This window comes from Haemaphysalis longicornis, unplaced genomic scaffold, assembly GCF_048455015.1.
Source record: "Haemaphysalis longicornis isolate Haplotype H1 unplaced genomic scaffold, Haemaphysalis longicornis Haplotype H1 scaffold_6, whole genome shotgun sequence".
Taxonomy (NCBI): Eukaryota; Metazoa; Arthropoda; class Arachnida; order Ixodida; family Ixodidae; genus Haemaphysalis; species Haemaphysalis longicornis.
Genome location: NW_027526407.1, coordinates 109,991,506 through 110,009,985, shown reverse-complemented (window position 1 = coordinate 110,009,985; position 18,480 = coordinate 109,991,506). Strand labels below are relative to the sequence as shown.

At 42.3% G+C, this 18,480-nt stretch overlaps 1 protein-coding gene across 2 annotated transcripts in view; it reads right to left on the bottom strand.

Annotated features, from left to right (window-relative positions):
* The window catches only part of LOC144141879 (uncharacterized), a 90,911-nt gene that overhangs the window by 69,655 nt on the left and 2,776 nt on the right, over window positions 1-18,480 (bottom strand). Inside the window, exons 2-4 of one of the 2 annotated variants that reach the window (XM_077673354.1) lie at window positions 12,482-12,616; window positions 10,014-10,069; window positions 4,033-4,119 (exon numbers count right to left, since the gene is read on the bottom strand). In XM_077673354.1, the coding sequence (XP_077529480.1) occupies window positions 4,033-4,119; window positions 10,014-10,069; window positions 12,482-12,566 (228 nt within the window). In that variant the 5' untranslated portion in view covers window positions 12,567-12,616. The remainder of the gene's footprint in view (window positions 1-4,032; window positions 4,120-10,013; window positions 10,070-12,481; window positions 12,617-18,480) is intronic. The other variant, XM_077673355.1, reaches the window with a different exon arrangement.

Genomic DNA, 18,480 nt, shown 5'->3' with positions numbered 1-18,480 from the left:
GCCTTCACGTCCGGCAACTGCGTTTTGTCGGCGGCTATGCGCGCCGCTCTCCAAGCTGAATCACTCTGTCGTCTCTGTTCGATACACCGAGCATGTTCTTTTTATTTCCCCGCAACTGGTATCCTCCTCGTGGTTGCAATCTCTCGTTGATCCGCAGCCCTGGCCCGAGATACCTAACCAGACGACGAACCATAATCATATGAATCACTCGCCTGGCAGCTTCGTACTTACGACGCTTCTCGAGGCATGCGACTCGTTCTTCCTACGTCTCCTCAGCTCGCTGCCTCCTCTTGGTATGTTTCCGACGAACAAGACTGTATTCTTTCAGTCCACTCGAGTCAATTTCTATATTTGACGAGGAATCCAACCGAGCCGCCCTTTCTACATATACGATGCAACGCTGGCTCTTCCTCTGTTGTTGCAACGGGTTTCACCGGCTCCTCCTCTGACGTCAAGGCAGACGGTGCCGTGAGTGGCGCTACCCGCTGCGGCGGTTGCTGGGCAACCGCTCAGTTCGCAGTTCGGCCACCGTTCACAGCGAAGCGGCGAGTATACTGCTATAGTAGCTCTCGATAGAAAATGGTGAACGTTCTGTTTTCGGTGTGCTTCCCCACACGAGGAATGCCATGGCCACTGGATTCCATCCGATTGGCGCGGTGGCGCCCGTGACGGTAGGGTTTATCTTTAAACCAAACATGAGCAGTTGTTTTATGACCACAAAATGATTGAAAGATTTTGGTTGTTCTAAAAGTTGCTTTCGTATGTTTTCTCACGCTTGTATTTTGTACGATAACGTACACTGTTTCTTCCAGAGCTGCATATTCATGCGAAGAACAGAATTGCCCCATTCTACGGTAGTACGCCGTTATTCATTTTACTTCTACTGTCAGTAAGCAATCTCACTCACTGAAAATGAATAAAACGAAACTGTGTTATGTGATGACATCTGAACGCTGGTATGAGCAACAGCTGTGCAGCGCTAAGCCCCTCCAACCGCCCCGTTACAATCGTGTAATAAAAGTTTTCGTTGTTTTTCTTTCTTATTGGCACATGGACACTTTCGGGCAGGATCAGGATTCGGTATCCGTGGAAAATGAGCGTGCTGTATAAAACTCAGTTAACTGTGAATTGTACGTGTAGATTTTCTCAAACAGCGCGTACAAATAAACACCTGATTATAGTGCCTTTTGATTGATTATTGATTAAGTGCTAATGAGGTTTACGCACCGACGCTACGCAGACCACGAGGCCTACCTAAGTTGATGGCTCCCGATGAATTTTGACCACCTATAGATCATAACCGTGCAGTAAAACCTCGAATACACGGGCATTTTCGCTTTCGCCTCCGTCAGAAAAGAGGCCCCCTCGGCGGAGGAAGATGGCTTTTAAATGTCTTCGAACCTATGCCGCTTGTAGAAAGCTGCCAGAAATTACAAAAAAGGAACAAAGTAGAGCAAATAAAACAAAATAATAATGAAATTTGGAGGTGCAAAAACTGGGAAACAACACGAGATGCAGACGAGGTGATGCCACTTCGCGAACACACCGAACTGTCTGGAGTAGAGCGGGGTCAGTGACGCACCCGGGTTAACGCACCAGCGACCAATTTTCACAGTTTTGGAGCGGTGACAACGCTTAATATTGTTTATTTTTAAGACTAGCAGGATATTTTGAGTTTTTGAGGGGTATTCTCGTCGGGGTGGATTTCTGTATTTCACGTATTTTAATTTCTGTTATGTATCTGCTGTCCGCTTTGTAATTTTATTCTCTTACTTTGTTCGGTATACCCGGTCTCAATACATTATCAGTGCGGCCAGATTAAAAATGGAAAGCATTTTAAATGCGTGAATTGAAGCACATGCCACTATAGCGCATGCAGCTGAATAGCTCCATTTATGTCTGGCAGCGCGTTCAACGCCCTCCCGACCGGACGTGTTTGGGGTTTATGCGGGAACGTTGTGGTGCTTGAAAGGTGGCCCAAATTGAAATAGGGCCATCAGCCCTAATCTAGCGATTTTTTTGTTTTTCAGCGAAAATAACTTTGACTTGGCGTGATTGTTAACGTCTAATTTTTTACCTCTGTAAACTGCGTACCAGCGACATCGCTTGATACGTTGAAGTGCGAGCAGGTATTTCCAAATACATACAAACAAAATCCAGTCAAGAGAATTGAAATTCCTATTTATTCAGCTGCAGTACCAAATTCACACTGCAGGCCGATCTTGCCAATGAAATTCATGTAATCTAATAATTAAAAATTAACCCGACGTAAGCTGGCCTCTCTACTGAGATGTCGTTGTTGACTTTTATGGCAGTCGGTTTATTCTTTACCACTTGTATTTATTTTTTAGGTTGTAAGCGTTTTATAAAAAAATTCGGGAATGCCAATCAGCTCGCTCTTAGCATAATATATGAATTTTAAAATTCCCAACAATCGCCAATCGGTATACTTCTATGAGCAAGCGGCCGTTTCATTCCCACATGTTTGACAGAAAACTTGCCATCGTCCCCATATACAGCTTCCCTCTAAGAGTAAATGCGGGGCCACAAAAGACCAGTCACTGTTTTAATAATTATTCCGAGTGTCAGATGTTGTGACTGCTGAAGCAAAACAACCAGACAAAGCACACGGTTAATTAAGAAAATGAAGCTTCCGATTGAGTAGCCTTTATATCTAATTTTGCGTAATGTCACGGGCCACTGCAATTCAGAAAAAAAATAATGTATGGAAAAGTCCATATCGGTTGAAGACTTTTTCTTTCAAATTGACGCCTATGTTTTAATACTACCACTTCATTTACGTGATTATTATAGAGGGAGTAATTCCATTTCTACACAATCGTGTGTTGCAATATATCTGGTTTGGTTATTTTTAAACAAATATGGCAGCCGCGTATGATATTCAGGAATATACATTTTACCACGATTTAATAAAGTATTTGTGTCAACTTGAAACGTCTTGCAGTAGGCCTGGACAGCGGAAACGAAATTTGCCTACCGCTTCAAGTGTCAGTACTTTCTCATTATAGAAAATATTTTGCAGGCTTACATCCATCTTGACAAGTCGTAACAGCGTCTTTGCGTGGACGTAATTATGCGGCTCGTTTTCTTTGCAAAACTCATTTTCAATTTTCAAAGCAACTGTTCACCACCTGCTTCCCTGAACACTGGTAAGTTCAATGTTAAGGAGCACTTTGTATTTGTACCTAAGTTAAAGTTTCTTCTCCAGTTGTGCTGAGGTATATGTAAAGATCTCTCCTTGCTACGTGTGCCCACTTAGTAATATCTGCAGGAAGCTTTTATTTTATTTTTTTCAAACGTATCTTAAGTTACACAAAAGGAGGAAAGCGAGAGTATTATAAGACAAAATCAACCCACATGACACAGCTTCCGGATGTGAAATAGCTAAAAAAGGTGTTTTTTAACATAACAAAGAGATGTGTCGAGCCCACTTAGGAGACGTGAAACTGCTGGTACCACCGTTTTTCATTGCTTTCCCTGTGCTCATAATTTGGGAGATCATCAGACCTCCTCTTTCGAAAGCGGAATTCAATATTTTGCAAGCGAAGTCTGCCTACCTAGGCTTTCTGCCTTAGCACTGAAAGACAAATTGCTGGACCACGAATACCCTGTTTGGTATTTTCCCATCAAAATGTGGTCTCTGATCTGAATCTGAATATCGAAAAAAAATAAATGTTTTACGGCGTTTCAAGATTTGGCGACTCTCATATTACAGCTTGGAACTCATGGCGTTAGTGTGCAGACATTCCAAGAGCACAATAAACTCATCATGGTATGGCCATTGCTCTTACTATCAGGTGTACTGTCTTCCAAATGCTGGCACTGCTCGTTGCGAAAGATTTTGTTGTATTTTTGGGAGGCAGGTTACAAATAAGCGTTGCTCCCGTGCAGAAGGCTGATGATAGCAGCCTTCAAGGATATCGGCGGAAAGCGCCATTGAGGAGTAGGTTAGCCAGATATCTCCACAACATTTACAGTGTGTCCCAGCTAATTTTATTATAGCGCGCTTACCCAACAAGGCGTCTCGTCAGGAAATTGTCCCCGTATCCAGCCTTTCTTTAGGCAGCAGCGGTAGCTACAAGCAGGCTTGACGGAGTCCTAAGAACGCAATAAGGCGGAAAGAAAGTTTTTGTTATATATGACATTGGCAGTGTTTCAAAGAAAAATCAGTAAGAAAAAAAAGATTTATTCTTCGTTGTTACGCACATATTACACGTTTTATATTGCAATATAGATTGTTCTGGAGTATGAAGTGTCAAAAAATGTGGCCACCTGTCAGGCAAATCTATACAAACAGCCGTGAATTGTAAATTATATTCAGAATGTTTTGCATTTTCATGAAATGACAGCGCAAACAGCAATCAAGGAAGACAGCGAGACGCAATCACAAAGGGACTCTGTGTCTGGCTCTCCCTGTCTTTCTTGTTTGTTTGCGCCGAAAATTCAAAAATAAGAACACCAAATTGCCCACGCAATAAAGTTGACCAGTTACATTTTAAATAAAAACAAGCAGTTATCTTTAGTAGTGTATTTCGCGGTTGTTATAGCCATTTGATTTGTCCCAAAAGTTTTTCAATATTTGCGGTTACGGTACAGAGAAGTATTTAGCGATTGTTTAGGATACGTGTAACCACATTTATTAGTGTTTTATACTTGAGGAAAATATATGCCAAATATCTCTCGCGGAAACAGGCTTTCTGTCGAACAAATCTCAGCGCGCGCTTTTGACACCTTCTCTTTTTTGAACTGACATAAGTATGTTTCGGCTCTTCGCCAATGTAAACAATTTACATATCCCAACTTAGCCCTTAAGCGTTGAAAATAGCGGAAATGGTGCAATTTTCTTTATCGTGTTTTTTTTTTCAGAATATTCGTACACCTGTTTTATATTACCGGCCATTTTTACATTTTAGAAACCTATGAATAAATGATGCCACATAATGGGATGGTGTTCTAGATATAACATTTAGGGTTGTTTTGCGTTGTAACTATAACATTACATAGGGCGTTGATACATTCGGCTTTGGCTATGTTGTGGTTGCTAGCTATGAATTCAAGTAATACGCGCAGTAGCAATTCGTTTTGCATATGTGTGTTTTTCTTTGAAAACAAAGTATTTTCAATTTATCAATAGATTCTATAAAATATGGAAATTTTTGGGTATGTTAGTAATGTTTATTAAGAAATGTTTTCTAGCATTTCGACGTACAAATGTGGAAACAAATTAGAGATCGCACAACAAGCATATACCTGACACCGCCGACTATTCCAGAAAAAAACCTTCCGGGGCAAAATTAACTTCAATGAAGCAAGGACTATTGTAATGAGTGAATGCGTGTTTGTTTTTCATTTATGCAAATTAGCCTAGCCCACAAGCTTCCCATGAACCTCGAGGAGATTCTACTAAGATAACCATTTGCGCGTCTGCGATTGCAGAGCCATAAAACAAACACCACTGTTTTATGTCTTCCAATTTGTTCTAAATATATTCCTCTTGTCAGTGTCGTTTTTCGTGATTACAAAGAAGTTGTCACAAATGCTCACTGCCCATCAGAAAACTTTTAGCAAAGTTAAGGGCGAAGGAAATGCAGTAAGCAACCACTTTCACTCCGCATGGTGGAAGCGGTTAACGTTCGGATCTCTGCTGCATTGATGGAACTACACTTGACCTATTCTACACCTCTTGTTTTAGCAGAAAAGCCTTGAGAACACGCCGTATATAGGGTAATACATTAAAAATAGAACACTTAAAAAATGCGTGAGAGAACCGCTCCTCCGTTCATGTTTTAACTTCATACGACTGTGGGGATTTGCGGTCTGCTTTTCTAACGGTAGAAACAACGACGGAACATAGCTGTTTATTGTAGAAGCACAGGAAAACAATTTTGCCTATGGGAACATGGCGGCCAATTTGGACGGCAAGCTTACCGTGGAACGACAACGCCACCTGCGGTATGCAAAACGAAACGCGCGAGGCCACCAAATTAAGTTGCACACGATCAGATATCTCCTCTTGTGGAGAGTTCATTGTGGCCAGAAACAGATACGTAAGAGCTCGTAAGAATCATAGTAAAGCATTCCTGTAGTTCACTGTTGTCAATTCCAGGCATGTAGGTTCAGATAGTTTGTCGTCTGCTGTGCCAGGTTAGCTCGCTTTCCCTATTATGGTTCGCGATTCCTTGTTCATGTTTTTGTGTTCTTGTCATCTGACTTTTATTATTTTTGCATCTGTGTCTATGCTTTTGACGTAGTGTCGGGAGATCATCCACTGCTCATGAAAAGGCCGCTTTTTTCTGCAGCGAATGAGCTCATGACACCGTTAAAAACCACAGACGGGCACGCACAGAATAATAATAACAAAGCAAAAACATGAACAATGATTTTTGAACCCTATTAGGGAATGGGAGTTAACCTGGCACATCAGACACACTCTGCTAAACCAAAGGACTGGTATTGAAAACAGGGCACTCTGAGAAAACTTTACTATGATTCCTAACAGCTCTGATTTATCTATTTGTGGCCACCATAAACTACCAAAAAGAGAGGTTTTCTGATCGTCTGCAACCACATTTGGCTCGTACCTACCGTGAACCGTCCCCACGCGGTTTGTTTTGCATATCCCTGGTGGCGCGGTCATTCCAAGGTGTGGTTATCTTCCATTTTGGACGCCATTTTCCGAAAGACGAAAACTATTCCTATTTATTTTCAGAATCAACAGGTATGGGCCGTCGTCGTTCTCATTGTTAAACAAAGTTGACCAACAAAATGCAACACTTCTGTGATGTTTCTTCGCAAACGGAGCAGCGGTTTGCTCAGAAAAAAATTCTCGTGTTTTTTTGTCGTGTTAACACCCTCTGTAGTGGCAAGGTTTGACTACGGAAGTGCAAATAGATTTTTTGGCGTCAAAACCCCTAAATTGATCATAAGATACTTGTGCATAAACTATTCATGTGCTGCACTATTACGAAAAAGGTACTAAAATAGGGACTAAAATACAGCCGTTACTCTGTGGAATATCTGTGGCAGAGTGTGTGTCGTGTCCACAAATGCGGACAATATATTAGTGTCCACCGGTCTATATGGAGTAATGGGAAGCCGAAACATGAATTTTGTCTCTTTGCTGTGTCATTATTTCCCGCTAATGGAGTCGTCCTTTCCCTTTCGCGCATATGTCGGAGGGCAGTTTTAGATTTTGAAAGCACAAGTAATTGCCGTCACTCGGTACTTAACACGGAACCACAGGAAAAATATCTAAGTTTTTTATAAGTAAAACAACTACGCTTCATCGAGCAGCCGGTAATCGAAAGGAGCAGCGAAGCGCCATAGACGAACGCTTCTCAGTGAGGTTATGTATTACGCTGTGTCTTATACTATTCGCGCAAGCTAATAATGCTCTACGAGATATTTCAAGGGCTTTCACAATCAAATAAATATTAGGAACAATATAAAAAGTTGATCACCAAGCCTAATGAACATGTACCTGTTTAAAGACAAGAAAAAGTCATGATTTGCTGAATACAACAATTGCAAATATAACGGCTTCCTACAGCGAAGCGTCTTGGTTCTGTTTTACACTCGGCAACTAATTGCGTTCTCGAGAGTGCTATGGCAGTGCTGCGACTGCTGTAAACCCCGACAACATTTCTTAGTCCCTATCGTCAAAAAAGTTAACTTGAAGAATTCAGGCTACGAAACACTGAATTTGGTTTCGACGATGCAGAAAAATATTGTCCGTGTTCCTATTCCGACATTCACACTGACGAAGGCTTCAAGATACGATACCTAGAGCACTTAACATATTTCGCGATCACTAGGAATGCACTTAGTTTGCTGTAATTTATGCGGAAACAAATAATTCGTCGGATTACGCAGCCGTCAGTCTCAACTAGGCTACGAGTTCACTGATCTTTACGAGGAAAAACAATGGTTCCGAGGCTTAACTGAAAATAGATCTGAGCAATAGCCCCTGCCATTAGCAAAACTCGAGTCGCTCAAAGCCAATCGTCGTCACGCTCGATTGCACGGATTGAAAGTCGAACAGCAGTTTCAGTGAGTTTTTCGTGTTTTGCACCGTAAAGCCCCTTCTACAGTTCAATGCACATTTTCCACTGAAACTTCCGCCTGGCGGCATGCCCCAAGGAATTCGCTTTCTCCTGAGCAATTCGATGGAGACGCCCTATAGGACGTGATCATGGTTCTAGGTCTTCACAGTATACGGAAAATAGGAATGGCTGTGAATCATGCTGATGAGAATGCGCCACCTGTGAGCGAGAACTTCACTGAAGGTGCTGTGTAGTCAAGGGATGTGTATCGCACTCAGAGGGAACCGCCAGAGTGGCTACGAGTTGTCGATGAGTTAGTTGATTTGAAAAAAATTGATGTAAGCGCGTCGGTGGAAAATAACTCGGGCGTTGTTTCAGTGTTTGTGCTTAGTACATGTTTTATGTTTGAGCAGGCGAAAAAAGGTGGTGTGCCTTGTGGTAGCGGATTGGATTTCTTCGGTACTTGGTGGGAGTCAATGCCTGCTGGTGCCGTTTTTTTTTCTACGACTCCCTTCCAGCCATTCGTTTTTGGGGAGTGTCCGAACGAAACAACCGGGTGGCGGACTAGCGGTTCCTCGGCTGACATATAGTCTCCAAAGGAATAAATGATTGTGGCGATTCCCGTAATTTCCCCCGTTGACAAAATTTAAATCATTTTGCTTAAGAGTGTTCAGCGGTCTTCCAAAGCGGAAACACGCACCCGGCAGTAAAAAAAGGTCTCGTCAACGCGAGTCCTGCCCTGAAGAAAGAAGAATGAGGATGAACACGTCGAAAAAGCAAAAGAGAGAAATCAGAACGCACAACTGTAGTCAAACCTTTTATACAGAGCCCCTTGAAAGTGAAGTGACACAAACGGCAGGAGGGAGAACAAAACCATTCAAAAGAATTATGCTCAATGATTGGATGAAAACAAGCGTCACAGGCGGAATAATGACCATGGCGTTTGAACGTGAGGAAGAGAATAGCTTATAAGCCCTTTGGTTGGAAGATGCTGCGGTCGCAATCGCAAGTCACCATTACTTCGGCGTCCACGCTGCGTTTTTCAATCTCAAGGTAAATATCTGTGCTGTGATCACGACACACACCAACATAGCAGATGAAACGGACCGTGGTTGAGGGTTCCAGAATAATTTTAACCACCTGGCGTTCAATATTTTGCTCCGAAATCCTGAACACACAGGAGATCTTGCTTTTTGCCTCCATCAGAAGAGCGTCCCGCGCGTGTGGGAATCAACATTGAACCAATATAAGACTTCTATGCACGCTTCCACTCGTTAGTTAGAGCTGTTTACCCTTTAAGCACTATTGTTGAACTTATCACCTAATGATATTGTTTCTCCATTTGACGAGTGTCTTTTGGGTGAACACAGTATAAAGCGAACCGTGTGCTACATTCTTGTGCATGCGAAGTAAAACTGTATTTGAAATAAGCACCTTCAAAAAAAGGATATATTGTTGTTTCCTGCTGTCTGGGATTACTGTTTTTTTTAGATTTCTTATCTGCACTTTTTTCTGACAAAATGTTGGGCGTGCACAATAGCACTAAAATAATCAGGGGAAGATGTTTTCTCAACAACATTTTTGTTGTCAGAAACAAGCTTGTTTATTTACCCAATGGCGTAGTCTAATTATACAACCAAACATTAAAATGACGCATAACTGAATAAAACGTCAAAAAACTCTAGCGGGAAACACGAATGAATGCTGAAGAAGGGTGGGTTTCATTTTCAGTTTTGATGACTACGCACCAAGCAGCAGACAAAAACAGCATCAGCCGAGCTCTCATCCACACCATTTCAATGAATAAAACCTTAGCTGAAGCAATTGAGAAACAGTCATTGACTGTACTAAAGGGGTGATTACAATTAAATCACAGAAAAAGATATACGCTTGAAGAGGATATGATGAAACCCTTTGAACAGTTATACATAAAATACATTACGAACTTACACCTAGGGCAGGATCACATCGGTACCAATGCGGGCAATATATTCGAGAGGAGCTCACTGCAAAAAAAGAAGAACCAAGTGGTTAGAATTCATCATCATCAGCAGCAGCAGCAGCAGCCGCAGCAGCAGCCTGCTCCACTGCAGAACGAACACCTCACCCATTGACCTTGAACCGGTCCTGTCCCTGCTAATCTGGCCGCCAGGGTGCCCCCATACCCCGTATTTCCTTCCTACATCGTGTCACTGGCCTTCACCTTCTTCTAGATCCATGTTTTTGTATCCACTATGTTACCCTAATTGTATACCGGTTGTCGGTTCGTCTCAGTGAGCGGCCAGCGAAGTCCCTTTCTGTTTTTGTTTGGACTTTGGTACTGGCAACTGTAGTTTGTTCTCTGATCCGACTAGCAAGTTTTATGTCACTGAGTGTTATTCCTAACAATATTCGTTGTATCGCCCACTGAGCCGACGTAGTTGAATTTATAGTGATTTAGAAAGGTTCCCCATGTGGGGATCTCCTGTCATTCCTGAAAGTGTGCACTGGTTGTGGATTTTTATTTTGAGTGACAGAGGTAGCTTACCTTTTATTATTTGGGAGTGCTTGGCCAATGCTCCTACATACCTATACTGGGTAGGATTTCTTACTCGCTTGAGGTATTTATATTGTGTTACTTCTTTTAGAGCTTCGTTTTCTAAGCTTAAGAAGACGTTCATGGCATGCGTATTCCTCATTTCTTTAGCTTTATTCCTATTGATTTTTAGCCACACGTCGTTGATTTTGTCTATAGTTGCTAAAGCATTTTTTGCACTTGTTCTGCAGTGTGACTCTGGAAGACTATATCGTCTACAAACCTTGAATGGCTAACATTTTCCCCGTTTATCCTTATTTCTATGTTTTTGCAGCCACATTTCTAAAAGCCTCCTCCAGACTTGCTGTGAATAGTGTTGCAGAGATGGTATCTTTCTGCCTTACCCACTTCGCATCAAAAATATGACCATAGGTATACAGGAACATCAAATATATGTGCATTATTCTTCTGCTAATAGGTCTAAAGTAAAGCTGTTTATGCATTGTTTACCCAAATACATCACAATACTCTCAAGCTCTGCTAATGCAGCACCCCTCGGAATCTGTTTCGTATATTACGAAACGTTCTGCCGGCGCTGGGTGTCCCGCACACGCACACACAGACACACACACAATGTAAATATATAAATAAAAAAAAAAATATATATATATATATATATATATATATATATATATATATATATATATATATATATATATATATATATATATATATATATATATATATATATATATATATATATATATATATATATATATATATATATATATATATATATATAAGTGTTGGCAATCAAGGAAACCTCGGAAAGCAAAGGGGAGAATGTAGTAGGTCATAGGAACCCATAAAAAATTTGGAAAGACAGAAAGAAAGTGAAGAAACAATGCCCGCCGGGTGGGATCCTAACCCACGGCCTTCAGAATACCAGTCTGGTGCGACGACCACTACGGTACCGGCGGGGCTATTTTCCCTCTACTGTCTGGGGTATTTATGTTAAGCTATTTTTGTTTCCTGCGCTTGGGGGTGTTAGCCAGCGCAACTCAGACCACTCGGGGTGAAGGGGACCTTCTTTTTAACCCACGGGCCGTGACTCGAGTGTCTCCGACATGTCGAGAGTGGTCGACCAGCATTGAACCCTCTTAAGCTCTTTATGGCACCAAGACTGCCAGTTCAGAGGCCCTCGCTATGCATGTAGCGAATCAGAATCGCAAATGAGGGTCTCATTGAAGTAAGACAGAAATAACAGTTAGAAGTAAAAAAAAAAACCTTGGAAAGCAAAGAGGAGATTGTAGTAGGTCATCGGAACACATAAATAATTTGGAACAACAAATAAAGTGGAGAAAAAATGCCCGCCGGTTGGGATCCAAACCAACGATCTCCAAATACCGGTCTGGTGCGATGCACTAGACCAACATTGTACCAGACCAGTATTCTGGAGGCCATGGGTTCGGATCCCACACGGCTGCTTTTTTTCTCCACTTTCTTTTTGTGTTTCCAAATTTCCAACTACTACATTCTCCCGTTTGTTTCGGAGGTTTTCTTTACTGCCAAGCCTTATTGCTGTCTTAATTCTACCAGCCCCTCATTTCCAAATCTGATTCACTACACACACGAACACACACAGACACACACATATTATCTATCTATATATATATATATATATATATAGTAATGAGGGGCTTGTTGAGGAAATACAGAAACATAGGTCGGCAGTCTACAACGCCAAAGGAGGCATAGGGGTGTGGTTAGGCTCTATTTTTTACTACAGGTAATGAATTTAAGATTTTTTTTAATATAAGAAAGAAAGAAAGAAAGAAACAAAAACACGCGCCCAGAGTGGGGACCGAACCCACGCCTTTCGATCAGATCTCGAATGCCTTACCAATTCGGCTATCTGGGCGACTGTGTTCTCCTTCACTTTCTGGGCTATTTATATTTACTAGAAGTGTATCTTCTTTGTGGTTCATTGTGGTTCATTGTGGGATTGTTCCTGAGGAAGGAAGTTCCACTTCCGAAACTGTCGGAATAATTTAAAATACACAAGTTAACCACAAAGTTGTTCTTATCTTTTACCTGACCGTTTCTTCTGGCCCGTTGCAAAACTCATATATATATATATATATATATATATATATATATATATATATATATATATATATATATATATGTATATATATATATATATATATATATATATATATATATATATATATATATATATATATATATATATATATATATATATATATATATATATATTTATATATATATATATATATATATATATATATATATATATATCTATATATATATATATATATATTTATATATATATATATATATATATATATATATATATATATATATATATATATATATATATATATATATATATATATATATATATATATATATATATATATATATATATATACATATATATATATATATATATATATATATATATGTATATATAAATCTAGAGATAGATAAACTCACAAAGCGCGCAGAACTAATATCAGAGTCGGATACACAGCCAGAACAATAACAGACAAGGTTTACTTACATAGCGGCAACGGGACTTATCTTCATCAGAGTAAAGTTACATGATTTTGCTGTCGCAAACATTTCGACCACATTTCTTATAGAGGTTTGCAGAAAACTGTGAGAAGGAGCGGAAAATGTTTCGGAAATGGAGAGTGTGCATACAGTGCGGCTACGCCTCTGTTACAACAACAACAAACAAAAAAAAGAAAAAGGGGCGGGGCTGAAGAGAGAGAGAGAAATGGTTGTTTTAACAAAGCAGCATTCAGGTGGCACCATTACGGGTCAACGTAGGCAGCCCGTGCTGCAAGTTCAGACAATGCGGGAAACTGGATAACCGCGGTTTCAAAAGAAAGGCAAGAGTATACAGTAAGGTATTCAGTGGCTGGGGAGACTGGTTGGGGAGGAAGCGAAGATGGGTGTGCCCCCCGCGGATGAAGAAAATTGATAGGGAGCACAAACGAGCATTTCACAGAAGCTAGCAACTGAACAGGAAATAGGTAGGGTCACAAAAGGTTAAACATGAGTAGATCACAAAGAGTTAAACATTCTTAAGTGGTAGTGGGAACGAGGTCTCCTTCCCCAGGACAAATGGCATTTTTGAGCCGCATTAGGCTAATAAAGCTGCTGTATTAGGAGAGTTTCTGTGAATTCTGATTGGAAACTCGAGGGTTGGAATAATGAACAAAGTTATAAAAATTATGAAGCCGCCAATTTATTTCAAGAGATAAGCACATTAGTTTTCCGTAACTTTCATTAATTCCAAGTGTGGCTGACCCAAACTTATAAATGAGAGAAGATTCCCGAACCTCGCGGTCGTGGTGCGTTTTGAAGGTGGATTTTATTATCGTTGCTTTTAGATGCTCAAATGCATGCCCGGGACTGTTCACATGTCTTGACAGGGGCAAATAAGGGCAGCTTTTTGCATGAGAGCGGTGATTATTGAACCGTATTCGGAAGGGCGTTTCAATTTGGCCGATATATTGTTGCCTCCAAACAGTGCACTCTAGAATATATACGACATCAGCGGAGTCACAGTTAAAGTTACCTTTTATATTTACGTAGTAGCCTGAAGCCGTGCTGGTTGCGCGCTGCGGAGTGGTCATGTGAGGGCATACTTTACATCGGGGTTTATTGCAGGGCATGCAGCCAGTAGTTGCCGGTCGGTTGATACGACAGTTAGTAAGAAAGTCACCTAAATTCTTATTACGCCGGTAGGCAACGCGTGGTGGTTCGGGGAATATGCTTTTTAAGCGGTCACTTTGCATTAGGATATTGTGATGTTTTTTTAGCACGGTTGACTATCTTGGAGCGGAGGATGAGTGGGTTAAAACTAAGTTAGTTTGCGGGTTCCCATTCGGGGCTTTTTTCTTACAGATTACGTTATGGTCTAATTTGTTGGCTCGCACAATAGCGTCGTCGATAACTTTTTCAAGGTATTTTTTATTAAGGAGGGCGGTCTTGAGTTCTCGACAGTTTGAGTCAAAGTTGGCTTGGTTTGAGCAAATTCACCTAAATCGGTGGGCTTGGCTGTAAGGTATTGCTGTCTTGCAGTGTCTGACATGGCTACTTCGGAAGTGCAAATACTGCGGCGTGTCTGTCGGTTTTCTATACAGTTTAGTTTGAAGCCGACCTTGGAAGGTAGTAACGGTGACGTCCAGAAAGTTTACACTGTGTTCCGAATAGGAATTAGCAAGGGAAATACTAGGATGGGCTAGGTTGAATGCCCCAATTAAGGTGAGGATCTCCGCCTCCCGTGTTGCCAGATCATGAATATGTCATCAATATACCTTTTATAATACATTGGCTTTAAATTTTGGGTGTAAAGAAAGTTTGATTCGAGGTGAGCCATAATGATATGAGCGTAGTTAGGTCCGATTCGAGTTCCCATTGACGTTCCGCTGACTTGCACGTAATGAACTCCGTTGAACTCAAAATTGTTAAGTTCAAGAATAAGCCTAAGGAATGTTAGGAATCTCTAGATTTGTTTATACCATGAGCGCTGATATTACCACAGCAAAGAGCACCATCTGGAAATTTCCGCACACCGAAACCACGACAGTTGTGATCGGGGACTCCCAGACCAAGTATTTGTATCAACACCTCAATCCCCTCTGCCCTGGAACCCCCAATTTTGTTTGTCAGACTGACGCATGCATTGCTGACGCACGCTCACTGATCGACTTTATCCCTGCCTCTGCCACTAGAGTTTTTCTGCATGTTCGTACTAATGATCTCAGCTCTACTTCCGCTGAACATGCTTTCTGTGACTACCGCTAACTGACTGACCTCATTCTGCAATCTTGACCGAACATTTCCACTATTAACGGCAGTCTCAGTCTTCCCCGCTTTACTAACCGCCGCCGCGACTACGGCATCTCCCGCTTCGCTTGCTGCTGCAACGAAAAAGCACGCCGTTTCAACTGACTTCTCCGCGATTTTTGCCGCCACTCGCCCTTTGTCCGCTTCGTCGATCATGGCTTTGAGCACCTTCCAGCCTGCCGACTACTCGCTGCTGACGGAGTACACTCGAGCTTCGAGGCTGTGGCCTTGATGGCTGGCCACATTCGTGCACTCTGCTTCATGCAACAGCGCTGCAATCCTCTGGGCTGGCGCGACTTCGTATGCACCGCCGACCCAGCTGCAGCCCCGGCTATCTTGCCAAATGACAGCGACTTTCCTCCACTGCCTCCAAATCTATCCGGTGTAAAGACGCCGGAGCAGTGTCGTGCCAGAAGCCCACCGCCTCCCAGATTCCACCGCAACCACGGCGCCCCGGGCGAACGCCAGCGCCCCAACCCCGAAGTACACGGACGAGCGTCGCGCCAGCGACATGCCAACCCCTACTGGCAATCCTGCAGCGGCCACAACGCCCCGAGGGAACGCTCGCGGTGACACTACGAAGCTCCCTGACCAGCACCGCACCAACAGCATGCCACGCCCAAGCTCCGCATCCTCAGTGACCGCCGAGCCCACGAATACCAACAGCAGCGCGTCCACCGGACCTTGTGGGGTCCAAAATCCAGTCCTTCTGCCACATGCCCTTACAACCTTCGAAAGAATCAGCATAACAGCAACTGACTACAACACAAGAAAACAGGCAACGCGGTCTCCTTCCCCGCTTCAAGACAGTTTTTAAAGCTAAAAAAATCACCGAAAAGCGCATACGTTCCGAATTGCACGTTTCTGCTCTTGCACAGTACTTGACTGCCGCGGTCGCTAACAGGGGTCTTAGGATTAGAATAAAACCTGCTACTACCGACCTCTCCCCATACACCATGAATAAGTGGAAACAGGTACTCGATAAAGCGTCTTTACAATTAACTGAAATAATCCTCAATCACTGCGAAACTACGGCCCATTCTCTGCGAAAGAAAGAGGAACTACTTAGTCAGGAACTAAGAGAGTTGAACATTTTAAGCAACTACGAATCTAAGACGGCCTCCGCCATATCCCGAACAAAAGACCGAAAGTTTAACCGAGATAGGATTTCTAACACTGGCCACATGCGTAAGAACCTAACAAGCTCCGGCCCTAGTAATTGCCCCCGCTCTGACAATACGACCGATAATGTCACTACGAATGTAATAAATGCTTCGACTACTGCACCCCAAACAGTTCAGTTAAACCCCTGTGCTAATAATTTTCTCTCGCCTGCCGTCACAAAAGAAAACCTTACCGGGAATGTAATGAACCTTTCAAGTATAACCCTCTCCCCAGCTCAGATGCACGTCTTGTCAAAGGGCCTAAACTTTTGCCGGGCTTCTGGTGGTTTTGACGAATTTCAACTTTTTAAGGACTTAGATAACTTCGCCAGAAACATGAGGCTACGAGAATGCTTCGATCACCCCGCGACGGAAGAAGCCCGCAGAACCCTACCTAGCTAAAAGCACTGGACCCCTCCCACCCAGCGTGATAGTTGCCTTGACATGTACATCAAAGCTGTCCAACGCGATGTGCGAAAAGCATACCAAACACAAATTTCTTTCCACAACAACATGACTACCAACGAAAAGAAAGCCCTAGAGGAACACGCAAGCTGTCCCGACATAATTATTAAACCTGCCGTCAAGGGAGGCGCAATCGTAACCCTTGACAAAACCGACTATGTTAACGAGGCCAATAAGCAACTATCAGTATCGACGTTTTATAAAGCACTACCCAATAATCCCACTCAAGATTATAAGCAAATTGTCAAAGATAAACTTGCTGAGCTTGTTAAAAATAAAACAATAAATGAAACCACGGCTCGTTCCCTGATCGCCTTAAGCCCAGTAGCCGGTAAATTCTATCTTCTCCCAAAGATTCACAAGGTGAACAACCCAGGGCGCCCCATTGTTTCTGGCATTGGCACTGTTACCGAAAACCTCTCGTGCTATGTGGATAATCTCATTTGCGACATTCCGCCCAGCTTTCCCTCCTTCATTATGGAAACCAAAGACTTCCTCTCAGACATCTCCAAAATTGAAATTCCTGATAACTGCCTTCTAGTCACCCTTGATGTTGCGTCACTCTATACTAACATCCCCCATTACCATGGCATCGCCGCTGTATCCCTTGCGTATGAGCAGTCATCGTGCGACAAACCTATCGATTCTTCTGCTCTCCAAAAATTCCTTAGGCTTATTCTTAAACTTAACAATTTTGAGTTCGACGGAGTTCATTACGTGAAAGTCAGCGGAACGTCAATGGGAACTCGAATCGGGCCTAACTACGCTAATATCTTTATGGCTCACGTCGCATCAAACTTTCTTGACACCCAAAATTTAAAGCCAATGTATTATAAAAGGAATATTGATGACATAATCATGATCTGGCCACACGGTGAGGCGGAGCTCCTCACCTTCATTGAGCCAGTTAACCTAGCCCATCCTAGTATTTCCCTTGCTCATTCCTATTCGGCTTCAAACTAAACTGTATAGAAAACCGACAGACATGCGGCAGTATTTGCACTTCCGACGTAGCCATGTCAGACACTGCAAGACAGCAACACCTTACAGCCAAGCCCACCGATTTAGGATAATTTGCTCAAACCAAGCCGAATTTGACTCAAACTGTCGAGAACTCAAGACCGCCCTCCTGAATAAAAAATACCCGGAAAAAGTTATCGACGACGCTATTGTGCGAGCCAACCAATTAGACCGTAACGTAATCTGTAAGAAAAAAGCCCCGAACAAGAACCCGCAAACTAACTTAGTTTTAACCCATTCATCCTACGCTCCAAGAGTGTCAACCGTGCTAAAAAACATCACAATATCTTATAGCAAAGTGACCGCTTAAAAAGCATATTCCCCGAACCACCACGCGTTGTCTACCGGCGTAATAAGAATTAAGGTG